The sequence below is a fragment of the Ascaphus truei genome, chromosome 3 (assembly GCF_040206685.1).
Source record: "Ascaphus truei isolate aAscTru1 chromosome 3, aAscTru1.hap1, whole genome shotgun sequence".
Taxonomy (NCBI): Eukaryota; Metazoa; Chordata; class Amphibia; order Anura; family Ascaphidae; genus Ascaphus; species Ascaphus truei.
The window spans coordinates 422,751,149-422,778,709 of NC_134485.1; the positions used below are offsets into that span (position 1 = coordinate 422,751,149).

Genomic DNA, 27,561 nt, shown 5'->3' on the forward strand with positions numbered 1-27,561 from the left:
GCAGCTCTTCAACCTGATCGTGCCAGACCTCCCTCAGGGTCTTCACCTCTTTCTGGTGCTTGCTCTGGGTTTGCATCAGCGCCTCCATTTTTTGGAGCTCTGCAGTTTGTGTCGCCTGGATCGCCGCTGATTCTGTATTCTGCAGTGCTTCCTGCATTTCTAACTTTTCCTGGATCAATTGCTTCTCCACTTTTTCTGCTTGGTGAAGCTTCTCATCACCTTCACTGATCTGGTCAGTCAAGTCTGAATTTTTCTGTGTCAGACTTACATTCTCTCTTTTTACAGTCTCTAAATTACTCAGGGTATTCTCATAGGTTTTCTTCAATGTACACAGCTCTGTGCTGCGAGCGTAGACCTCATGGCGTGAGAGTTCCAGCTCTGCTTTAAGCGCGCTAGCCTCTTGCCGAGAAACCCCCAACTCTGTGATGAAGTTTTGCACATCTTTCTGGGACATCTCATAGCATAGTTTCCAGTCAGTTCTTGTTTTCTTTGATTCGCTTGGCTCTCTGCCTATGATGGTAGCAGAAGCCTTTGTCATCTCTAGGCGTGTCGTCATTCCTGGGACGATTGCGCCAGGCCCTATGGGCTGTTGCTCATCTCGGCGCCTTTCTGACGCATGTCCTGACAGTGCAGGTTCAAGTGGCTCGGTCACTTCCCCTGTGACTTGAGGAACAGTTTTCTTTCTTTTTGCTTTATTAGCTCCAGAGATATCAGTGGTCCTGGGCACACACTCACTGTTATCAGCTTCCACATCTTGCTTGCACTCACAGGGCGTTGCTTGCTTTTGCAGCTGTTTGTCTTTGAAAATTTTGGGGCACACATCTTCCATGTGACCTACTTCACGACAGGCCCAGCATACTAAATTCATCTGTGGGTACGGCTCTCCTCCAGGGTCGTGATCATAGTATGGCCTGAAGGGACACTGTTTTGTATGGTTACGTACATTACACAACAAACATTTCACGTCGGCCATTTTAGAAACCCGGCGGGGACAATTTGCTAGCTGCAATTTCACTTACTTCAGCAGCTTACATACAGCACTTGCTAGCTGCAAATTCACTCACTTCAGCAAAAGGCATAAGCTTTACAAACAGCACTTGCTAGATGCAAATTTTTTTTTTTTTTTCTCTTCAGCAAAACATTTTAGTTTTCTGTTTGGGTTCAGGGTGCTATTGCATCCACACTTCGCACATTCTCTGTGTATGCTAGAAGCACAACTGATATACACAGCGGGACAGACTTCACTCATAGCATCTGTACTTTAGTTCAGCTGGGCGGCCATTTTAACCCCCCGCATTTATTTGCAAACCCACAGACTTTTTAGTGTCTGCCCGCATTCTCCACCATATGTGACAAACGCCCCTCTTTTGTAGTGCTGACGTCTGTCTGGGTTCTTCCCGACACAGTCTTCTAGGGTTAATTATACAACAAACAGGATCATGCAAAGTATTATGCTGCTTAACTCAGGCTTCTGCCTGCTTTATTTTCATCCAATTAAGGTACTGCAGCTTTAACATGTGTAGGTTAGAGGTACTCAGATACTTTCATTCAGCAGTTCACACATTTCAGTGTTACAATATTTCCCACACTGTTATTTCAAGAAAAAAAACCAAAATCATATAAGCAAATCCTATCCCTTTCAGGGATCTAACTACACATCAGAATCAGTCTCTCTAACAGCTGCTGGCCAACTAAACTGGTTCCCCAGCTTAAAACAATGCTCTCTCATTTAGGGACACAAGATACAGCACAGTCTTTTAGCAACAGCAGTAATCATTTGTTTTGTCTTATCTGTTCCTGGTGTCCAGGCAAATCCTCTGGTACTGTCATACGTGGAGAGGCCATCAACCTCGATACTGGATGCAGGAGAGTAGCGACACCCCCAGCCCCCAGGCTCTAAGGAGAGAGAGACAAATGCAAAACCTCTCTGCTCTAAATACCTGTGCATGTGATTAGAAGAGCAGGTGAGGGAGAACTAGAGCCATTGTAATCTGTGGTCTGGATTTTCCATCCAGCTGCCTGAGTTAATGGGAAGCTGTGGAACGGATCATTTTTAGCTATTCCTGCACTTTCTGCTCTAAAATGGGGCAGAAAGCTGCCTAACATCTTTGGACTATGTCACAATATATATATATATATATAAAAATTTAGCTACAAATTATGAAACAAATGTCACAGTACAGTAGGTTTTGCTTGATTGAACAGTTTAAGTTTATTGCAACCCCATTGCATGTTGCTTTTTGGCCTTGCTGGTTTAAATCGTTTGCATAGTTTTTTTTTTTTAGTTGTGCAATTGATATTTGCAGATTTTTGTCTCTGTCCCCTCAAACCTCCATGCAAATACATTAGGTAAAGATGCCTGTGCTGAAAAAGGGAGCACACCTGAGGTACTCTGGGAGATATGCTATTGGCTATGCAAAATATATTTAAACGAGCCCCATCCCACACTTCATAAGAGACTATTCATAAAAACTATACTGCATTGACAAGCATACAGCAACTAATGACTGGACTGATTACAAACCCAGCAAGACTAGAACCCACAACCACTACTAATTTGGGCATAAGCTGTAGCAGTGTGAGCTAAATCAGCTGATGTGTAGTGCTACTGTAACAGTCTACTGTCATATCCAAGGGATATCTATTTTGTTCATTGAAAACTTGAAAGGAATTCCAGTGCAAAATAATATTTACTGAGGGCTTGAGTTACTGAGGCCCGGTGAGATTAAATAAAACATACTGTAGGTTTTCTGACAAACATTTAAAAACAAGGTTATGTACAGCAAACAAAGCAAATGCAAAGAGAAAGTAATATAAAACAGTAACCTGGGGACTTGAATTAGTACTTCTAATCTTATATGGGATAAAGATAGTGGGCCATATTTACTAAGCAGTGTTCTGCCATAAGTCACTGTTGGTGCTTGAATACACTACAGCCTATTCCAATGGACTGTAAAATGTCTTCCTGCTCCAGAGGGCATTTCTTACTGCTTATTAGATACAGTATGGTTCTCTATCCCTTGGAGAGTAAAGAGCTCAAATGAATAAGGTAAAATAAATGTAAGCCATCAGCTGGCTTCGCTCACACTACTAGAGCTGATGCCTAGAGAATCAGAGGGTTCTAATCCTGTTGGGTCTGACACCAGTCCAATCATTAGGTGCATTAGGCTTGTCACCTCAGTATAGTTTTTAAGGACTCTGCCTCAATTTTTTTAGTACCAAATCAGCAGATAGATTTTGGTGTGGGGATCGGATTTGCTCCAAAAATTCCAGAAAAATCCAGGATGGGGTTTCGGACCAGTCTGTCCATCTCTAATCTTGATATGAATATGTATTCTGAAAATACTTCTCTTAATGGGGTTTCTAAAGTTTTCCAAAAGCCAACATTTGTACTTTAAAGAAATGCTTTTGAATAGTATTTAGCTCAAGCTAATAAGCTAAGCTGGTTGTGACGATAGTGTCACAGGTTGTAAGTTTACACAAATAACTGGGTTTGAACTGAACGAGGCTTAGATATAATAAATTGTATTTATTCCTTTGGATAGGTGAACACACGATATAATACAGTAACAAGACAAGAAGTACACTTACTTTGGGGATGGGGGATGAGAAGTATTCTGCATAGCAATTCTCTCGCAATCAGGTAACAATTCAGATGTTATCAGAAGAAGAAGACAAAGGATAAAGGGTTGACAACAGTTTATAAACCTTTTGTAACCCTATACTTAACATTAAGTACAGGTGATTGGTCTTCAATTACCTCTAGCCACTCATTAACGTGGGAACACATTTTGATACCTGCCCCCCTGCTAGCTGGTACATGCGCAGTAGAACTCTGGGGTCTCATTTCTGTAGCCCCTCATCTGCATCAGGAATGCAAGCTAGTCTACCAATTTGAGTTTCTGGCAGGATATTGTTTGTTGTAAGGTGTTAAATGGGACACTTAAAGACTGCTCTGGTTTGAGCCGTCTCCGCCCTCAGGTAAACAGTGAGGGTGACAAAATTCTTTGAACAATACTTAAGTACTAGACATTGGGTCGCCTCTCTGGCCATATGCTACCCTGGTATGCAAAGGAATTTCCTCTGGGTTTTATCCCTGCTTTGGGACACAGTATGAAAGATAAAACACAAACCTACTAAAATATCTGGTTCCGTTGGGTCCAGCAGGTCCAAACTTCCCAGTTCTCAATGGTGGAACTGGGACACCCTATGATCCAATTTGCGACTTGCTACGACCTTTAGAACCGAAGTTACACAAATACACCTTAAACCGTTTCCTATTTTAATACAAAAAACTCCGCTGTAAATGAAATCACAGTTTTTCACTAAATCCCCATTGAAAACAACGGGCTCCGCCGCCATATACTTTCATTGTCAAACCGCCGCCGTTGTCGGCTATGGGAATCCACCGCCATAGACTTTCAACGGGGCTGTGCCGCCGTTGAACTCAATGGAGGTTTTCCGCCATAGCCGGTCAATGGAGATTGGCCGCCATTGGAGTCTATGGGAAAAGTCCCAAACTTTTAAGGGGGTCCATACTCCATCGGGTTGGTCCAAGAGGGTCAAGGATGGTTCTGCAGCGATGCCGGAGCAGTGACTACAGATACCCCAAACCCTGATCCTCTGGACCCTCCGGAACCGGAGCTATGGATTATCAAATTTCATCTTTTGACACTTAGCCGTTTTCCTGACCTGTTTCTGCTGCCGCCATTGGAACCTATGGCGCGACCCGCTCTTCTCGGTTCGACCCTTATCAGGGGTCCAGGATACGGGGACCCGGTTGTGGTTGAGTTGCGGGGAGGTCTAGGAACTAGGGGCAAAAAGAATTTTATTTCTATGTGCTCTAGAACTGTTTATTCCCATGCCACTTGTCGTTGAACTTGACTGTTAAGTGATCAAAGCTCTCTTATTGAAAATGTATCCACTTTGCGGTTTAGCGGTTTGGACGGCAGCCAACTCGTTCATGGAAAGCTCCTTCGAGGATTCTCCATTGAAGTCAATGGGCCCATTGACTTACAATGGGAAACCGCCGCTCCTCCTCTCGGATGCCATCTGCTGGTCTTCACAGGAAACAGGACCCAAACAGCAAGATTCGCCATTGAAACACATGGAGCTCCAATGGCGGCCTATGGACCCTGCAAAATGGTGGCTGAAAAGGCGGGAAAATAACACAAAGGACTATAATCACTAAAGAACTATTAACCGTTGTGCTCCCGGATGGATTCTAGTGTGTGTGTGATGCAGACACTGATTAAACCAGATATTACAATGAAACATGCGAACAGGGGAATACACATTTTCATGTTATAACAAGGGTTAAATCACATTTCTGGACCTCAGCCCAGTTAACCCCTTGTCTCCCTGGTGAGGTCAGGGGATGGCCAAATGGGGTGCAACCCCTTTAATCCCGGGCCACCCCCTTTCTCCCTCTACACCTCCCCTTCTTAATGGGTGTCCTGTGGCCCACTGGCCCTAATGGGGAGTGGGGCACTTCTGGCACCATTAATGAATTCAGTCTCAGAGGGATAGTCCTGGCGTGAAAGTCCATCAGCATTGCTGTTTTCACTGCCTTTTTGTGTTGAATGGTAAATTCAAATTCTTGCAAAGCCAAGCTCCATCTCAGCAACTTGGCATTCTCCCCTGATACCCTCTGTAGCCAACTCAGGGGATTGTGGTCTGTGATGACCGTGAAAGCCCTCCCATATACATAGGGCTGGAGCTTTTTGAGTGCCTACCCAATGGCCAAGCACTCCTCAATGGTGGCATATGCAACCTCCCTGGGGAGCAGTTTGCGACTGAGATACACCACAGGGTGCTCTTTGCCATCGTTCCCCACCTGGCTCAATACAACCCCAACACCAAAATCTGAGGCATCAGTCTGAATAAGAAAATGCTTGGTATAGTCTGGGGCAGCCAGTATGGGGGCTCCAGCAAGCGCAGTTTTCTGTGCCTGGAAAGCAGTTTCACAGGCAGGAGTCCAGGTAATAAGCACAGGCAGTTGCTTCTTAGTCAGATCAGTCAGGGGTTTGGCCACGGCGCTGTACTGTGGGACAAATTTCCTACTGTATAGTACCCTGCGGTGCCCAAAAATGCCATGACCTGTTTCTTGGGTTTTGGAACAGGCCACTCAACCTTGGCTTCTACCTTGGCTGGCTCTGGTTTGAGATGCCCTCCACCCACCCTGTGCCCTAAGTACAGGACTTCTGCCATCCCTACCATACACTTAGTGGGTTTTAAGGTAAGCCCAGCCTCCCTGATCCTATCCAGCACCGCAGCTACATGTCCTATGTGGGATTCCCAGGAACTACTAAAGCCAGCAATGTCATCTAAGTAAGCCCTGGCATAGCTCTGCATCCCTTCCAGTAACCTATTGACCAGGCGTTGAAAGGTAGCCGGGGCATTCTTCATCCCAAATGGCATCACCACAAACTCATAGAGGCCACTTGGAGTGATGAATGTTGACTTCTCCCTAGCCTCCAGGGTCAGTGGGATTTGCCAATAGCCTTTGCTCAAATCCATAGTGGTCAGATACATTGCCCCCGCGAGTTCATCTAGTAACTCATCCATGCGGGGCATGGGGTAAGCATCTGACACCGTCCCAGCGTTGAGCAACCGGTAGTCCACACAAAACCGGGTGGTCTTGTCCTTCTTAGGAACTAGGACTACTGGACTTGCCCAAGGGCTCTGGGAAGGAGTAATTACCCCTAGGGTCAGCATCTCCTCTATCTCTCTCTCCATACTTGTCTTGACCTCTGCTGACACTCTATAAGTGTGCTTATGCAGAGGCTGCAAGTCCCCTGTGTGCACTGGGTATTTTGTGAGATGTGTGATCCCTGGCATGTCAGTGAAGAGGGTGTTAAACTGAGCTAGCATGTCCCTGGCTTCTCTCTTCTGCCTAGCACTCAACTGTGCCCCTATCTCCACCTGCTCCATAGTGTTTCCCTGCCAAACCTCCCCTAGGAGATCAGGCAGAGCATTGCTCGCCGGATCCTCCAGCAGTGGGCTACAAATGGCCAACACTGCTCCCATACTCGGTGCTCTGTATTCCTTCAACATATTAATGTGGTATGTCTTGTGCCTCTCAGGCTCTACCTGTACAACATAGTTGCACTCATTCACCTTTCGGATAACCGAGTACGGTCCCGACCAGGCAGCCATCAGCTTGTTCTCCCGAGTGGGTTTGAGAACAAGCACCTGCTGTCCTGGGATGAATTCTCTGCTACGGGCATGCTGGTCATACCATTGCTTTTGCTTGGTCTGAGCAGCCCTGAGGTGGTCCTGGGCCACCCCCATGAGAATCTCTAACCGGTCTCTGAGATCTACTACATACTGGATCACTGAAGCATCAGTAGCAGTTGTCTCCCCTTCCCATCCCTCACGGAATAGGTCCAGAGGTCCACATATAGTAGCTCGAAGGGGAGAAGCCTGTAGATTCTTGCGGTACCTCTCGGTATGCAAACAGCAAGTGCTGCAGGTGAATCTCCAAGTCTTTCCCCTCCGCCTCTATAAAGGTCCGAAGCATCTGCTTCAGGGTACCGTTAAACCTCTCACATAATCCGTTTGTCTGGGGGTGGTAAGGGGTAGTGCGCCGGTGCTGTACACCACATGCATCCCAGAGACAATGTAACAGTTCACTCATGAACTGCGACCCCTGATCAGTTAGGATCTCACTAGGGAAACCTACCCTAGAGAAAATGTTCAGCAAAGCTGCTGCCACTGTCTTGGCACTTATGGTGCCAAGCGCTACTGCCTCAGGGTACCGGGTGGCAAAATCAACCACCTTGAGGATGTAGCGCTTCCCTGACCTGCTAGGAATCATAAGGGGTCCTATAAGGTGCATCGCTACCTTCTGGAAGGGTTCCCCTATTATCGGTACGGGTCTCAGGGGTGCCTTCACACGGTCGCCCGCCTTACCCACTCGCTGGCAGGCATCACAGGAGCGGGAGAAGTTGCTCGCATCCCGGGCTGCCCCCGGCCAGTATTAATGCTGTAATAACCGGGCTCGCGTCCTGGTGACCCCCTGATGTCCCGCTAACGGAATAGAGTGAGCTACCTGTAACAATTGCTGTCGGTAACCCTGGGGCACTACTAGCTGTCGCTTACCGGTCACCACCTCCTCTATCCCCGGGTTCCCTTCTTCTCTGTATAGGAGTCCCTTATGCCATAGGCAGCGCTCAGTGCCCCCCCCTGCCTGAGATTCGGACGCCCGAAGTCTCACGCCGGACAGGGTAGGATCTGCCTTCACTGCCTCCCTAAACTGGGCTCCTAAGTCTGGCCACCCCCCAGTCATGTCATTGTCAGGGGAAGGGGACAGGGTAAGAGGGAACAGTAAGTCAGCCTGTGGTTGCAACTGATCCTGACTTACCTCCCCGGGCTCCTCTGCGCCCTCCGCTAACGTTGGTCCCAAAGGCTGGAGGACTGGAGCGGCCGCCGCCGGCATTGCCGCGGTCTGGCTCTGTGTAACCGCCGCCACTGCAGCGGGCTGGGGCACACGGTCGTAGGTGCAGGTCATCGGTCCCAGTCGTTGCCCAAAAGAATTTCAGCATCCAAACCGGGTAAAACCCCCACCTCCCGCACACCCTTGCCCACCCCCCAATCAAAAAAGATTTGGGCCACCTGCAAGAAACGTGGCTCTCCGTCGGCCACAGTGATCTGCATCCCAGGGCTTGGGAGCAATTCCTCTGGCCGGACCATATCAGGTCGGACCAGGGTCACTGCAGCTCCTGAATCCAGCAAGCCGACTGCTGGCCGGTCACTGACTGTGACCAGGGTGAGATGTTTGCTCCGGCCGTCCGTCTGCTGCAGGTCTGCGCTGAGATGTCCTCCGCTCCTGGCTGTAGGCACCGATGAAACCGGGATAGGGGTGACATGGGACGTCTCGCTGGGAGTTGTTTCCATGACCGGTCCTGGTTCTTTGGTGGAAGCCCCCGATGGGGTCCGTTGGAACGCAGGGGTTCCAGGCAATCTGGTCTGAGGTGACCAGTGCTATAACAATTGTAGCACCGGCGCTCATGCCGGAGCTCTCCCGCCTTCTGTGAACTGCTGCCCGCAGGCGGCTTTTGGGTCCACTGGGGGGTACTCGCAGCTTTCTTAGCCGGCGCCGGCGCTGCTGCCACTTTGGCTGGTGCCTTGGCGGTCATCTGGGACCGGCTGACCACATAGTCATCTGCCATCCTCGCCGCCTCTGTGTAAGTCTTGGGCTTTTTGTCATACACCCAAGCCCTCACCGCCGGCGGGCACTGCTGCATGAGCTGCTCCTGAAAGATGAAGTCCAGCAGGTGTTGGTAAGTCTTGGCCTCACAGCCCTCCACCCAGTGTAGCCCGTATAAAGCCATGCGGGTCACATAGGTGACGTAGGTCTCCTGAGGCTGCCTCTCCTCCAGCCGGAATTTACCCCGGTAAGCTTCAGGGGTAAAACTGTGCTGAAATAGTAATAGTTCTTTCAGGTGGTCATAGTCATCAGCATACTCCTCTGTAAGCGCCATCAATGTCTGTTTAGCCAAGCCGGAGAGTAGCGGGTCCAGGTGTGCAACCCTATTCTCGGGAAGCACCTTGTACCACCGGCACTGCATTTCAAAGTTCCTTAAAAACATATCGATCCGATCAGTGCCTTCCACATAATTGGTGAGACTGTGCTTGTCCAGTTGGAGTTCATCTTTGCGGGGTTGGACCGGGGGGCAATAAGCGGGTCTGTTCACTGCCATAGAGATAAACTTTAGCGCTCCTCCGCTGTCCCTCGGTCTCCCCACGTTGTAATCAGTGCCAACATTTCAGGGGTAAATGGACTGGTGGCCGCCGCCATCAGTGCCCCTGCTGTCGCACTTGTCCCGGGAGGTGCACTCGTTCCCTCCCCGGGATTCTGCCGCCCCGGCACTGGGTTCAGTCCCTGATCTCCGGGCGGCTGTACAAGGGCGAGCTGAGCCATATCCTGAGACTCTGCACGTTCGGCTTTAAATTCTGTGATTGCGGCAATCATGTCTGCGACGTCCTGGTCCTCATATTCCAGTCCATAATCACGGCACTTGTCTCTTAGCTGAGTTCTAGTCCTCAGGTAGTAGATGTTCTCCGCTTCACTCATGGTTCTGTGTAGCAGCAGTGAGGTGGTGTGACAACTTGCGTTACTTGTTGCACTAACGTGTGTTCAATATCTTTAGTCCCCGGAGCCTGCAATTACCATCAAGTTCCCACTGGATCACAGTACCCCGCAGAATACTGTAATCCAGGTCCAGTTCAGTCCAGCCGCTGCCACCAGTTAACTTATAAGCCTGTGACGATAGCCTGTCAAAGGTTGTAAGTTTACACAAATAACTGGGTTTGAACTGAATGAGGCTTAGATATAATAAATTGTATTTATTCCTTTGGATAGGTGAACACACGATATAGTACTGTAACAAGACAAGAAGTACACTTACTTTGGGGATGGGGATGAGAAGTATTCTGCATAGCAATTCTCTCGCAATCAGGTAACAATTCAGATGTTATCAGAAGAAGAAGACAAAGGATAAAGGGTGGACAACAGTTTATAAACCTTTTGTAACCCTATCCTTAACATTAAGTACAGGTGATTGGTCTTCAATTACCTCTAGCCACTCATTAACGTGGGAACATATTTTGATACATGCCCCCCTGCTAGCTGGTACATGCGCAGTAGAACTCTGGGGTCTCATTTCTGTAGCCCCTCATCTGCATCAGGAATGCCAGCTAGTCTACCAATTTGGGTTTCTGGCAGGATATTCTTTGTTGTAAGGTGTTAAATGGGACACTTAAAGACTGCTCTGGTTTGAGCCGTCTCCGCCCTCAGGTAAACAGTGTGGGTGACAAAATCCTTTGAACAATACTTAAGTACTAGACATTGGGTCGCCTCTCTGGCCATATGCTACCCTGGTATGCAAAGAAATTTCCTCTGGGTTTTTTCCCTGCTTTGGGACACAGTATGAAAGATAAAACACAAACCTATTAAAATATCTGGTTCCGTTGGGTCCAGAAGGTCCAAACTTCCCAGTTCTCAATGCCGGAACTGGGACACCCTATGGTCCAATTTGTAACTTGCTACGACCTTCGGAACCGAAGTTACACAAATACACCTTAAACCGTTTCCTATTTTAATACAAAAATCTCCGCTGTAAATGAAATCACGGTTTTTCACTAAATCCCCATTGAAAACAACGGGCTCCGCCGCCATAGACTTTCAATGTCAAACCGCCACCGTTGGCGGCTATGGGAATCCACCGCCATAGACTTTCAACGGGGCTGCGCCGCCATTGAAGTCAATGGGGGTTTTCCGCCATAGCCGGTCAGTGGAGATTGGCCGCCATTGGAGTCTATGGGAAAAGTCCCGAACTTTCAAGGGGGTCCATACTCCGTCGGGTTGGTCCAAGAGGGTCAAGGATGGTTCTGCAGCGATGCCGGAGCAGTGACTACAGATACCCCAAACCCTGATCCTCTGGACCCTCCGGAACCGGAGCTATGGATTACCAAATTTCAGCTTTTGACACTTAGCCGTTTTCCTGAGCTGTTTCTGCCGCCGCCATTGGAACCTATGGCGCGACCCGCTCTTCGCGGTTCGACCCTTATCAGGGGTCCAGGATACGGGGACCCGGTTGTGGTCGAGTGCGGGGAGGTCTAGGAACTAGGGGCAAAAATAATTTTATTTCTATGTGCTCTAGAACTGTTTATTCCCACGCCACTTGTCGTTGAACTTGACTGTTAAGTGATCAAAGCTCTCTTATTGAAAATGTATCCGCTTTGCGGTTTAGCGGTTTGGACGGCAGCCAACTCGTTCCTGGAAAACTCCTTCGAGGATTCTCCATTGAAGTCAATGGGCCCATTGACTTACAATGGGAAACCGCCGCTCCTCCTCTCGGATGCCATCTGCTGGTCTTCACAGGAAACAGGACCCAAACAGCAAGATTCGCCATTGAAACACATGGAGCTCCAATGGCGGCCAAGGAACCCTGCAAAATGGTGCCTGAAAAGGCGGGAAAATTACACAAAGGGCTATAATCACTAAAGAACTATTAACCGTTGTGCTCCCGGATGGATTCTAGAATGTGTGTGATGCAGACACTGATTAAACCAGATATTACATTGATACATGGGAACAGGGGAATACACATTTTCATGTTATAACAAGGGTTAAATCACATTTCTGGACCTCAGCCCAGTTAACCCCTTGTTTCCCTGGTGAGGTCAGGGGATGGCCAAATGGGGTGCAACCCCTTTAATCCCGGGCCACCCCCTTTCTCCCTCTACACTGGTGCTGTTCATTTCTCCAGTTTTGAAGCCAGAAATCCTCCATAATGTTAAGGCCAATATTGCTCTTGTATTGGTCATCTTTTCCATTTACCAAGCTCACAAATGCAAGTAAGTTTTATAATTTATATATTAGCATATACATCAGATTTAAGAAACATCTCAATTAACCAAATCTGTAAGGCCTCCTTAGATGGTCCAGAGACGATTGTTTGGAGGCAAAAATATGGAAATGAATATGGAGAGAGATACAGAATTGTATACAGTACATCTCTGAAGTCTTCTACAACATCCTCCTTCTTACACATACAGTATCAAGAACAAAGCATTTGGACACATTTGTGCTATGCAATTCAAGTTCACAGAGTTTCATCAGAGATTTACACCTCAAGGAACCAAAATCAGGGAGATTTGGTGTTCTCTTATAGTAAAGCAGAATGGACGTACTGTATCTACGGCATGTTTGATCTCTTTAACACAAAAGTCTGCATTGTGACTTCTGTCATATAATATTTTATCAAGTCATTTAAATTAGATTGATAAGAACAGCAACAGGAGAAAGATAATATAGAGAAGTTGAAGGCAATTTAAAAAAAGAGAAATTGATGGAGGAAGTAATACCAGGAGAAAGGTTTATTGAAGGAATGTGCACAAAAGGTAATGCACAGTTATCTCACTTTTAAAAAAAGAATGATTCCTGCGCTCCTACAATACCAATTAGGCTAAGATAAAATAATAATCTCGTGAAAAAGGGTATTTTGTTAAGCCCTTTGGCCAAAGCATTTGTAAGCCTGCTTGCCACGTCAAGGCATACCTGTTAATGCAGGTACCTACACTACTATATATATATATATATATATATATATATATATATATATATATATATATATATATATATATATGTAATAATTGTCCCATGGACAGGTGAAAAAAGTGTAAAAGCCCTGAAGGGGTTAAATAAAGCATGAGCTTATGTGGGTAGTGCAATTAAAATCTGGCTAAAGCCAGTATCATACTTACCTTTGCTATAAAGGTAAACTGGGTGCACAAATTCCCTGGTGTGAATATAATGCAAGCTGGCCTAGCCGGAAATGGGCGGCACAGCAGGTGACCGGGGGGGCTCGGCCTCCCCGAACCAGATTTGCCGCAAGAGCGGCTGGGGGAGGGGCTTCAAAGATAAAGCCAGCAGCCAGGAGGAAGGTCCGGCCTCTTGCTCCTGGCTGGCCAAGGATTCCCGCTGGGGGCATAAGGCCCCCAGCGGGGGGGAATTGCTTATACTGGGCAAGTTTTTTGCTTAGGATATAAGTATTCGCCAGATGCGTGGGCTAGATAGCATGTCATTAGAAACATGGGACAGATATGTGGTATGTACGCGGTTAGTTCACCAGGTGATATGAGGAATTGGTGTTATACAGTACGTCAGTAGCAGAGAATGTGGTACGCAGGTCATTAATAAAAATAAAATAAAAAAAGTGTTATTTCAGGTTGTTATGATGGGGCAGGTCACGAGGGTAGGGGATGCAGGAAAGCCACCATGCGTTAATATTATATGGGCCGGGACTCACTGTCGGTAAATAGTCGGGCATATGCTGGGGTTTTAACGAGTCAAAATGCAGATTCCCCAATTGTCATTTCCAGCATAGTTGCAGCAGCATAGTAGGCATAGTAGGCACCCCAAGTCCAAATGTTATAAGAAGGACAGTAAAGGGTTTAAGGGGGAGGGCACGAACACCAATTTTGGTAAAGACTGTGGCGCCTCGACGGGAAAGACGGCAGCCGAGTTTTGGCAGAAGGGGTCGGGAGGCAGCGAGCGAGGGTATGGCGGCATGGGCCTGATTTAAGGGGGGTTAAACAGGCCCGTCGGTGGCAGCAGTTGGGGGGGGTAGGTGCTTGTCCTGCCAGAGGGGGCTCGGGGCTGGTAAAGCAGGTTGAAACAAGGGGGCAGGTCACCGGGACGTACTTCCGGGTGCCCCGTCTTGCATTGCCCAGCACCGAGCACTTTCTGGCGCGGACGGGCAGCACACTACCTCAGTTATGATTATGTTTATTATTAATAAACAAAGCCGCGGCCATTTTACCTCCAGACTGTGTCCTCTCGTTATAGGTACATTACACAAAAATAATGCTAGGTGAGGGGTGAAGCTCGCGCCTCCCTGGTCATAAAACTTACACATATACATCTCTCTGTCAGCCTTACACATTCACCTACCATTCAATGGAGGGTGATGTCCAGACTGACACTGGGGTGTATTATACCTGCACTAATTGGAAAATTGGTAGGGGCTCAGTAATTGCTATGTAAAGCAGATGAGCCAATAAACCTACTCCTATGACATTTCAGAGATACTATAATTACAATGCCATATGGGAGTATGCAGAAAGGAAAAGGATTGCCTAACAATGTGTAGTATTAGGCAATCCTTTTCCAGAGACACCCACACCGTCACACACACACACACACAAAGAATTCACAGTTAGTATAAATATAGAAGTGCACATAGCTAAAATAGAAGGGGGGGTGCTGAGAACACACGTTCTACTGTAAGTCAAACTTCTTTTTTCTTGAGTTTGAGTTTTGTCACTAAAACTGTGTTTTTATTTTTAATTAAAAACATCACCATTACAAATACAATTTCTGTGACAAAACAATGACAAAAGACAATGAAGTTTCACTTAAAATGTGCATGCTCGACACACACACTTTTTTTTTGCACTCACCAGTGTTAATATTTCAATGTCCCAATACACAAAATTAATTTGCCCTTGTTGTTTGTATATAAATAGAGGAAAGTTATGGAAAGTACCTTTCATGTCATAACTATGTTACTCCCTAATCAGAACATGAAGTACTGTATAACTAGAAGGACAGGAAAGAAAGCAGCTTCCAACTCACAAAACTCAGAGACGAAGGTAGTGCTGCTCTCAAAGCAAACCACAGAAATTGTAATCTCTGCAATAGGAAACTTTCATCACCGATATCACAGAAACCGGCTTTGCCCACCATAAAATATATACTAGGGTACATCTGGATATCTAACCTCTTCATTGCTCAGGTGAGTGAAGAAACTGTGTACACAGATCATTTTGAAAGCAAAGGGACACTCTCTCAACCTCTATGTAATCAAGGGGAAGGTAGATTATGGTGCTCTAGGGGAGTTATGTAGAATTAAGCAGGGTCCTAAGCCATGGAAGCCCTTCAGAGAGGGTAGGCAGTAGAGAAGCCCACAGTTACATGCACTCACTTGTCAATCCTGGTGAGGTGAAATAAAGTGGTGGAACACCAAAATAATGAGAAATGAGTGATGTAGATTAAATAAATAATTATTGCCCTAGAACAGCGGTGCGCTAACTGGGGGGCGCGACCCCCGGTTGGGGAGGGGGGGGGCGCAAGACTGCCTGTGGGTGGGCACGCAGCTTACAGAGGCCCCACGTGCTTCCCGAAGGCACTTAAATTAAGTGCCGGGGGAGCTGCAGGGCCTCTATAAACCTTTACTTCCCTTGGCTCCACACGCGTCGCCATGGCAACGTAACGTCATGATGCCAGAGCCGAGGTAAGTGGGGGTGAGGGGGGGGCATGGGGGTGAGGTGACCGCCGGCAAGGGGGGCGCAGGGAATAAAGTTTGTGCCCCCCTGCCCTAGAAAGTCTATGATCAGTGCCCTGAGGGCAAATAAGTGGAAAGATGAGTATATGTGAAAATACACAATTTTATTCAGTCTTGTAGACAAAGTAAAATAAAAGGGGACATAATGTACACATAGTGCAAATCCTTACTTGGTGTAACACCTCTTTATTTCACCTCTCCAGGATTGACTAGCGAGTGCACATAACTGGGGGCTTCTCTACTGCCTACCCTCTCTGAAGGGCTTATTTGGCTTAGAATCCTGCGTTATTACATTGATAATTTTGAACACAGTTGATACAAATCCACTATCAAATACTATTCACCTTTAATTCCCACCTTGACACACTTGCATAAGAAGCATATGAGTAGCACATGGCTAATACTATACACGATACATAAAGCTTGGCACCTTGCAGACGCACTAACCAGAACGCCCTCCTACTATCTCTGAACGTTCTTCCTACCTACCAATTAGATTGTAAGCTCCTCGGAGAAGGGACTCCTCTTCCTAAATGTTACTTTTATGTCTGAAGCACTTATTCCCATGACCTGTTATTTGTTATTTATATGATTGTCATGTGTATTACTACTGTGAATACAGTAGTACTATATTAAGTACTATGTACATTAATGGCGCTATGTACTATGCGCTATTACTGGTGTTGTTAATGGCGCTATGTACATTAATGGCGCTATATAAATAAAGACATACATACAAAGAGAGGTATTTGCTTACATTGTGCCTGGGTAACAATGATGTCTACTTATCAAAGTCTTCTGAACAGTACCATATTTATCAAGAAAAAATGCTATTGAAACCAATTTTTCCTTTAACAAATATATAGCAATTTCATTGCCCTCATTTTTACCCAGTCCTGCATTCGGGAAACTTTGATAATCAATCCCCAATAGTTTAGCTACTTTGCTCAAATTGTGCTCCCTGTGCGTAATCTTACAATTTGGGGATTGTCTAGAAGACGAACTCATGAGAAGTTAGAATACAGTATTTGTGTTACAATGGGATAAGCCTATTTGTTATTTGTTCTGTCAAACTGCCAAGTGCCAAGTAAACCTTTCTGTATTACAGTCACTATATGTAAGAAATAACTTGATAAACAGGTTTATTACATTTAATTCAACCCAAAGACAAAAATTCTTGATTTTTTTTTTCATATTGCCCCATTTTTTTATTGCGTTTGGATGAACTGTAGTGAAGATTTTCCCACATTATAGGGCTCCATGTTAAAATGGATAAGAATCAAAAAGTGATACACTGTGCTCATTTGCATGTCATTTCCCAGAATCCCTGGCTGCCGTGGAAGCTTTGCATGCTAAGCAATAATGGTGAAAATCAGGGTTGCAGACCTGTCTGAGACATGTGAATGTGCTCACAAGTGACATTTTTATCTAAATTTGTTCCAAGTGATATGTATACTCCATACTTCCTCTTATTTGCACGTAAACACAAGCTGGCACACGGGAGAAGAGAGAACTTCAGCACAATCAGTGTATTATAAGTCTTGAAAAATTATATTTATATAATTTACTGTATATTTACTGTGCAATTTCTTTCCAAAGTTTTCTGTTATGCATCAGGCACAAGGAATCACTGCTTCCTGGTTGCAAAACGGAGGCCAAAAATATGAACTAGATTTAACTAAGACATTTTTTTTTTGCCTTTAATTGGATTCAGTTTGTTCCAATGGAATTTTTTTGCTCTAGATTTGTCCCAGTTTTGCACCTGTAAGGCTTTAATAAATACACCCCAAAGACCTGAATAAACTGCAGACTTGTTATACAGTACATACATGCATACAGTACAAGCAGCACCAGGCTGCTTCAGGTTCTTGGTATTAACATTGTTGCAAGCTTGCGGTTTTAGTTGAATATTTCGCAGAATGTAACACTGAGTATATCTGTTTCACTTACAGTCCTTTCAAACTCCGTTTCCATACAAAAATAAAACACACATGCTGTATACTTATAGTACCAGTTCTTCCATATGTTAAAATGTGTGTTTGTGTGTCTTTCCCATCACAACTGACCTCTGTAATAACTAGAGACAAAATATATATGCAAATTTGACAACAGCCAAAACTATGAATATCTTACTTAGGCCCAGATTTTCTAAGCAGCTTTCAATCAGTGAATAATACAGGGAAATGCTATATTTTATACTGTGTTGTGGGTTGAGCGATTAAACCCAATAGCACAAAGATTCATATCACGGAATGAAACATGGACAAAACTAAATTTGAAAGACCATTCATTTGTGGATTTTGTCATCAAATTGTCCTAGTATTCTCAAAAACGTCAGTTGAAAACAGCAATTTAATTCTCATACTAATCTGTGGTAGTATACAAGCCTATAAATAAGGCGATTTTCCACTGACCCTTGAGGTACCGGCAACACAGTTGTCCAGAAAGGCGGGTATTGTCTGTCACAACGATCAAGCGCTGTCTTGAGGTCAAACAAAGATATAAATCCGGAATATCACTTCCACTCACATTACTGTGACTTGAAAATAAATACGTTTAACATAATATCACAAACGGCCAAACACTTCCATGTAACAGTGACGATCTAATTCGCGAAACAAACTGTCCGAAAGGTGAAAAAAATAAAAAACAAAACTCCAAAATGCATCATCTTGAAGAAGGCCGTGATGTATGAACAGTTATACCGACATTGTGGATACCGTGGAAAACATCAAAAACCTATTGTGCAGTGAATAATTATCACCGCCACCCAGATATCAAAGTAAATGTGCAGGTTGCTGTTATTGTACATTGTTGTTTGCTACCAATTTATTTTTATTTCACATATTTAATTTCTCTGAAACGGTTCAAGCAAAATTTCTGAAAATGTAGTACAAGTTGCTAAATAATATACAGCCATACCCCGCATTAACGTACGCAATGGGACCGGAGCATGTATGTAAATCAAAAATGTACTTAAAGTGAAGCACTACCTTTTCCCCCTTATTGATGCATGTACTGTACTGCAATCGTATTATACGTGCATAACAGATGTAAATAACGCATTTGTAACAGGCTCTATAGTCTCCCCGCTTGCGCACAGCTTCGGTACAGGTACGGAGCCGGTATTGCTGTTTAGGACGTGCTGACAGGCGCATGCGTGAGCTGCCGTTTGCCTATTGGGCGATATGTCCTTACTCCCGAGTGTACTTAAAGTGAGTGTCCTTAAACCGGGGTATGCCTGTATTTAATGTTTAGGATCAAGAATCCAGTCGATGAGATGTACTGTTTAATTTTTTTTTATCACTTCAAAAAAAAAAAAATCCAAGATGGAGGCTACACCGATTTGGTTGAAACTTCTGGCAGATCTAAATTAGGGTGGCGCAAAGGTACCCTCAAAGTTTCATCACAATCTGACAAGGCGTTCGTTTGGCCTGTGGAGAGAGAACCCACAAACAAAAACAACCACACAACCAAAGTGGCAGCAAAGTGTAGTTGATGTTTTTGCTTCGCTCGCTCATCCAATTAGAAACGCTCACTCATCACAACAGGAACGTATTCTTAATCAAGATAGCACCATATTCAATACGCTTATTGTAAGAAGAAGTAACTATCAGAATCAAGTCATTAGAATATTGTTAATTGGCAGAATTCCTTCAATCACATTTTTGCACTAACATTACAATACAGTAGCTACAGCAAAAATGTGTACACTGTACATGAAAATCATTGTCACATTAATTGAGAACTATTTCAGAAAACCTTAGGCTTCATTATATCCACAGTCTCGGTCTATTTAGCGATATTATTGATATTTATACTTCCTTGATCTTTATTATAGAGTTGACCCACATTTATCACATTTTGTGTTTTTGGGACTTTGGAACATTTACTTTTGATGATTTATTCACGATTCTGCAAATCCCAGAGAATAAAATGTGTATTCCTTTATTTGCTTTGGTGAATATCACGTTAATTAGTATATGTTATAGTGCGTTAATGCCACGTCAAAAATTCCAATGCTTCTTTGTGAATCTTGGCTTTAAAGCTGCAGACCAAGCAATATCCGACGTGTTTTTTTTTTTAATAAATCAGTTCTGTACTATGAGAAAATACTTGTAGCATTTTTTTCAAACAACTCTAAATTACATTTTAAATGTATTATAAGGTGACAATCCTTTTTTGTTTTATTGCAGCCATTTACAAAGTCACAGATACTGAGTCAATACTCCTCTGCAGTCCTTTAGTGAACCCCTGAGCCGAATCTTCACCGATCGATCACAGGAGAATGGATCGATCTGCAACTTAGCTAATCACTTGTCAGTGTGTGGATTGTATTGATACACAAAATAAAGGGGGGGGGGGGAATAAAAAAAAAACAAAAAAAAAACAGCAGCATAGACTGCTGCTTTAAAGGGGCATCTTAACACTCATTTTATTTTTTTGGGGGGACTTGTAAAACTGTTTAGCAAGTCAGTGCAGTGAAGGAACAGGAAATAGCTTTCTACTCCCAGACAAAAAAAAACTTATGTTAATTGCAGCCCAACATTTTGAAAACATAACGTTGTCAATGTAATATTAATATTGAACTTTTGCCTCAATTTGTTAAATGGATTATGTCTGCCCACCTGCTTTGCACAAACTCCTCAAGAACATTACAATCCATATTTTGCAATCAGCTCATTTGCTTTGGCAGTGTATGCCTTCATGGCTTCTTTTGACATACAGTACAGATGCAGCCACCAGTGTCCGACCACTTGCCTGGGTAAAAACTAAGGCATCTCACAGTACATGCCACAACATATCTGTGAGATTCCTAATGGCCATCGGTTTAACACAGCAGGGGTGCCTACAGTCCCATTAAGTTTGAATGGGACTGCAGGGACCCCCCACTGTGTTAATACGATGGGCCATTAGGAATCTCACAGAAATTAGATTTTTCCAAGGCAAGTGTTCTAATACTGGTGGCTGCATCTGTACCTTTTTTTACATTTCATGCTTCCCACTTTGCTTTGCCCTTTAAGTCTACCATTCTGGGACAGTCTATATTTATGTCTTCAACAGTTGACTGTTTGTAGAGGCCATAAAGTTCCGTCATTTCATTATCAGTTGGTTTGGTCTTCAACTTCTTCACATTTTCTGCTGCCATGTCAAAGTCTGCCTGGGGAGACATGCCTGGTGCAGGAGAATCACAGCTCGGATAAACTGATGTCAGGATGCAGCAGATCTCCTTAATACTCATGTTGATTAAAAGTTGACAGGCATTTGCAAAGGTTGCAGATATTGGTGAATATTCAAAAATATGCACACATTTATAATCATTTTACATATGTGTTCTTATAAAAGGAAACATACATCGTAACCACCTGGGACAGGCCTGATTTTTAACTCCTAACCATATGACTTGTGGGCTTTAAAACCTCACTTTTCTAGGTATACCTAGCACACACATGTCCAAAATCCAATGTTGTTCTACATTGTGCATCTCAATTAAGACTTGTTATTGTGCTTTTTTGCTAGCACTTTGGAAATCCCCTGTACTGTATGTTTTGTAAAATGAATGAAGATTATGTGCTCTGTTTACACTTACAAGCTGGATAAATGCAAATAATGCTTTGCTAAAATTGAGTCCAAGCTGAAAGCGTCTTGCTGGCGTGTATCACAATTGTTTTTCTAACATGATGCTGTACACAACGCATACTAAGTCAGGTAAAGTTACTAACTTAACCCATGTGTGACAGGATCGTGCAGTTATGCGTTTTATTGTATTTATTTCTCAAAACATTGTGGGCTAAGAAAAAGAACTGTAATAACTGGACTAGATTAACCTGACCAGATAACCTGGGTTTAGATAGTAACTGTAGGTTGAGAGATTCTGTGAAAATGAAGCAAAACGAAAAATAAACAAAATTAAAGACATACTGTAGATGTCAAAGATGGGCTTATTACAGACTAAGTAATTGCAATGCTATCTTCAGACCACCCTGTTCAGTAAAGGGTGAAGGAGATACCATACAGTTAATAATGCATCAATTTTCATGTATTGTACCTGACTGGAAGCATCACCATGCTTCTCACATAGGATAAGGAGCGAGACTCCATTGAAGTATATTTTTCATTGATAATGGAAATAGGGCTAGGTTACAATAAATGAAACACAGTACAAATAAGGTAGAGTTAGCACACACTTTCATCCTAAGCAAGCCTTTATATGATGACAGCTGATCAATGTACGTTTTGGATTAAATATTTTAAGTTAATAAAGTCTTTGGGATGATGTTCCCAGTTTCCACAATAAATGTTTTGGTGTAAAAATGATGCACACAGATAGCTGGAGCATTCATCAGTGTAATAAACGCTTATTTCCCCCACTGTTGTTGGACTTGGGAATGGTTACTTGGAACCATAGGAAGACTTATGGGAAAAGTAGAGGAGATAATGGTATGGATTCATAACTTTACCACCTCCATTTCAAAATCTTTCTTGGAGGGACAATTCAGAGTATGGTACACCCAGATGTCCCAGTGGGGGTTCAGAAAACATTGATGGTTATCATCCCAATGCTGTTATCTATTAGTGTTTATTAATGGTTTCATCCTCACCATATTCAACTTTGAGCCAAACACATCCTATGAAATTACAAGCACCGATCTAACTTTGAAAACAAGTTTTAAAACTACAATACTGACTAATTTTAGTTTACAGGAACTGCCAGTGTATAAGGAAGACTACTGTATATAGCTAATATTTCCTGTCATAGCATCAGGGCTTATCTCATCTTCACAGTTTAGGGACACTTCCTCCCAAATTACTGAAATAAACATAGTCATATTGTTCTCCTTATATAACACTGACAGTGTGCGTGGGGCTATACATGGAATTTTTCAAGCACATACTGTATGTCCCTGCCCTGAAAGGCTCACAAACAAATGTTTAGTACCTGAGAATGTAATTTGCCCAGGGTCATAATAAGAGTTGAGACTGAGTGTCACGGGAGACCAGGCATTTACACCATTTATACCGGGATCATAACACTGAGCAAAACGAGTTGATGAAATAAATTGTCATTTATTCACTTAAACAGGCAAACGCATTATGAGACCCAAAATACACGAGAAAGACACTTGCAGCAGTCTGGGGCCAAGAACTAGCCTTTCCTGGTTGAAATATGCAAAGAAACAGTGTTTTTAGTTGACCGGGACTTGGCCTGAAATGTCCTGGCACTCAAATCGGCATGAAGTTCCTGACGCCACTGCTCTCTTTCTTCCGGTGGTGCTGAAATCCCTTGACCGGGAGTTAGTGTCAAACATTCTTGAAATGTTTTCGGCTTGCAAACCTAGTCGCGACCACTACGTTCAGTTCTCAGAACTTGGCCCCGAAAAGTGAGACTTTCAACAAGAGCATCTTTTGCTGGCACTCCTGGAAAGGTCAAAATACATACATTCTTTATTGTCGCATAAGTTTATACAATGCACAGACAATCACTGGGCTCAAGAGCTGACACTCCCGAACCCCAATACAAATATCAGAGGTAACCAAACTGGCTTTACCTTTATTATTGAGCCTGGTTACCCCCTCACCGTCACACCGAGATTAGAACTACTGTATGTTGACCTTCTTTAAAGGCAACATTCATACTACTAAGCTACTGTACTCCAGGTCCCACTTCTTCAGTCCTACATCTGCCTTATTTTGCTCTATCCCAGTAGCAGTGATTTTCTCTCATTTAGAGAAATTCAAGGAATTGTATGTGTGATGCTCACTGGTAATGTCACTGCCTCTAAAGCACATCGACCTGTTTGTATCCACCAGGTAGCTCTTCTTGTGATTGTGGGCAAGTCCATTTATCCGTCTGTGCTTCAAGCACCTAAAAATGTGTTAACAAGAGTTTCTGGGCAGGGACACATTTAGCCTACAAATATGCAATGTACATCACTGTGTACACTGGAAGAGCTATATTAGATCAAATGTTTTATTATGAGGGACTTTTGTGTACTTTTTCATAGCAGGGATACCCATTTTACAAATAAGTAGATGGTTATCGCTGCTATGAAAAAGTACATAGTCTCTAGCAACTAACGCTGTTTAATTAATAAACCATTATGTTTCATTCTCTGCTACAGATGCAACTGTAGGTTTTGTACCAGCGTCTGAGGAAAATCCACAAGCATCTCGCAAACACTCTGCAGCATAGTCCATAGACACTGTAATGGCCCATTGGATTAACACAGCAGGGGTCCTCCTTGCATTTGAATGGGACTTGTAGCCCAGGTAGGATTCACACAACCTGAATCTCATTCAAAAGCAGGGACCCCCGCTGGGTTAATCCGATGGGCCATTACAGCATCTATGGACTATTCTGAGGATTTTCCCCAACATGTTCATGGAATTCCTCAGATTCTGGTGCAAAACCGACAGTTTCATCTGTATTTCTCATTAGATTTCTTTACATTTTCAGTAGTGTTAAGATATTCCCCTTTCTGCCAGGCTCATTACTCTGTTGGTCATATATCCTACTTTTCGATATTTTCTATTTACAGTAGCAGATAATCTCAGTTCCTCTTGTCACATCCTTCCTCTTCCTTTTATCACTGTTCTTAAATTCTTATTTATCTTCCTTGCTGTGATGGGGATATACTGATAACAGAAGCATTAAGCACCAGAATCAATCACAGGCCATTCAGAATGCCATTCTGCATAAAGGAGGACCTCCAAGAAGTTGACTATGTTTTAATGTACTGTAAAATGCATGGCAGCAACATGGCAAGTTGAGACATGAATGGCTATTATTCATATTCTAGAGGAGTCTGCAATTGCCAATTGACTGATAAACTGACTCCTTTGGTGTTCATTAGGTGTTTAAAAAATATTACACATTTTTTAAAAACTGACGTTTCATTTGGTGACTAACATTTGTGGGAAAGGGGTCATTCTTTATTTCCTGAGAATATATGTACAAGAGTTTATTATTTCTATTATCAAAAATCAAACACAAGGGAAGGGATCTTTTAGGGAACATTCACAGTGTAATTTGTTGTGTGTTGAATATGAGTTACACATGTACAGTAATTGGAGTTCACATGGAGTTACATAGGTGGGCAAGAAAGGAGACATCATACATTCCATCTTACCTTGACTGCTATGTAACTCTACATACTGTATTACTGAAGCTGTCCATCTTTTTCTTTCCGCCAGTCTACATTTAGGCTGAGGTACAGTGTACAGCTAGCATTGTAAAACCTTAAAAGAACAGTCTTTAGTTCAAGGGCCATGTAGCTGGACAGGGTCCTGAATATTTATGTAACCCTAACCCATAATATGAAATACTTACCATCCAGGAGAAGAATATAAATTACCCTCCCCCCAAGAGAACTGGGAAGAGTGACACAATACCCAATGACAATCACCTGAGATCTCACTCCAAAAGATTGTCCACAGCGCCACAGTTCAACAAGGAATGTGGTTTCTCCTCCTTATCTTACCATGCACTTCACGTCTCGAACAACCATCCGGAGACTCTCAAAACTGCCTTCAGTTTAAGTAATTTTAAGACTTTAGCTATCTTTCATTTTAATCTCGTCGTTAACTGTTACATACGCAATTAATCATGTATTATCTCTAACTGTCCATGAAATGCCTGTAAATACTATGTGTAACCCTGTTCATTTAACTATGTATTGCCATAACACTGTGCCCAGGACATACTTGAAAACGAGAGGTAACTCTCAATCTATTACTTTGTGGTGAAACATGTCACAAATAAAATCCAGTGCACAGAGATTTGGACTCTTGAAACTTCCCTTCTCCTCTGCATTCCAAACATAAATGTTGCTTCACTAATCAATGTATGAATTTTCATCTCCGAATACTCATGGCTTATATCCAACCAGTGTGTACAGTGCTATGAATGGCACAATGTTTTTTGCCATGGCGCACTGCAATTTGTAATTCCGAAAGAATGTGCTTAGAATAACTTCTTGCGTGATATGCGGGGAAATAATTGTGGATTAATGTCAGGGTGCCTGAGTTGATAAATTACAGCATGATCACAAATCCCAAATATATGTTACTGACAATATTAATTAGGCTAAATCCTTTTTTTAATTGGGAATCAAAATGTTTGAGCTATAGGTAGTACAAACCTCTATAACATGTGCATTATATGTATGAAGGTCCTAAGTGACTTGAAACATATGATGCATATGCCCTTATTCTATGAAGTTTGATAGCACTAATCCATCACTATTACACTTGACAATATCAAGGAAAAGCACCATTGATTAGAGGGGCAAAGCAGATGTACTGTAGTATGGAGCAAAGGTCAAAATAAAGAAATGTAGATACAGGGATTGCAATGTAATTTACATAGCAAAAGCCAGTGCATGCAGGACATTATAGATACACTGTACAAGACTTGTAGCTATAATGATAATAAGTACATAAAACATAAAGAACATTGTCTTTGCCCGATGTACAGTATTACAATCCAATAAAACTGTATACAGCAATGTTTACTATGTTGTGTGCTACTGAAATACAGCTATAGTCATCTCTTACAGATGATTGATGATGCATCTGGTATACTACAGCCTAATGCTGCATGCTTGTTTATGCTTGGGAAGATGTACAGTATTGTTGCCTTCTCTGTTGCCTCTCATGTTTCCACTTGTTGCATGTTTCAGCGGTGAACAAATAATTATTGCTATTAGCAAAAGTGACAATGATGCAGGCGAAAGATAATTGCATGCTATTTTTAACTTCTCCATAAATATATAGTACACCATGAACCCAAGTGGGTTAGACATGCTTTATCTTTGTGTTGTGTCATTGTATACAGGTGCAACGCAGGAATAAGTTCCTGTTGTCCATGTGGAATATAATTAAAGCCATTGTTCTGTGTGAGAAGATGGGTGCATGCAGTTCAAACACTGCAATCGTGTGCAGCTAGAGAAGACTTCTGTACGGCTTCCATTGGGAAGAAATTTGTGTGTGGACCAAGTGCTTACAGGTGAGTTATTTTTCTCCAGGAAAAAGATGTTGGCGCTTTGGTTTATTGAAAAGCAGTCAGTTGTTATAAAAGTTCTTACCATCAGTAATTAAATAATAGCTGAAGCAGTGGCTCAGTGAGTAAAGTCACTGACTATGAAAACAAGGACACGGAGTTTGAAGCATGAACATCTGGTTGAAATCCTGGTGTTAGCTCCTTGTGTAAGTCAATTTATAATCCTGTGCCTCAGGTATCAAAATAATAGATTGTAAGCTCATCTGGGCAGGGTCTGGGTTACATAGTTACATAGTTACAGAGTAGATGAGGTTGAAAAAAGACATACTGTACGTCCATCAAGTTCAACCTACGGTATGCTACATTTAGACAACAGATACTTTATCCTATATTTGTACTTACAGTATATTGATCCAGAGGAAATCAAACACAAAACCCACAAGGAAACATCATCTAATGATATCTCATAAAGGGAAAAATAAATTCCTTCCCGACTCCAATATTGGCCATCAGATTACTCCCTGGATCAACATCCTTCCCATGTTTACTTATTTGGTATATCCCTGTATACATTTCCTTTCTAAAATGATGTCCAACCTTTTTTTTTGAAGATATCTATTGTATCTGCCATTACAGTCTCCATGGTTAATGAATTCCACATTTTAACTGCCTTTTCCTTTCTTTCTTGTAAAATCTTCTTTCCTC

The 27,561-nt window shown here is 43.2% G+C and overlaps 1 protein-coding gene and 1 pseudogene across 2 annotated transcripts in view; one reads left to right on the forward strand and one right to left on the reverse strand.

The window, feature by feature from the left end:
• Positions 1–27,561, forward strand: part of SLCO2B1 (solute carrier organic anion transporter family member 2B1) — a 194,908-nt gene that overhangs the window by 16,397 nt on the left and 150,950 nt on the right. The window contains exons 1-2 of one of the 2 annotated variants that reach the window (XM_075592778.1): positions 15,143–15,305; positions 26,692–26,862. In XM_075592778.1, coding sequence (XP_075448893.1) covers positions 26,769–26,862 — 94 coding nt within the window. In that variant the 5' untranslated portion in view covers positions 15,143–15,305; positions 26,692–26,768. Of the gene's footprint in view, positions 1–15,142; positions 15,306–26,691; positions 26,863–27,561 lie in introns of those variants that run through there. The other variant, XM_075592777.1, reaches the window with a different exon arrangement.
• LOC142490840 (acyl-CoA-binding protein homolog) lies at positions 19,191–21,033 on the reverse strand (annotated as a pseudogene).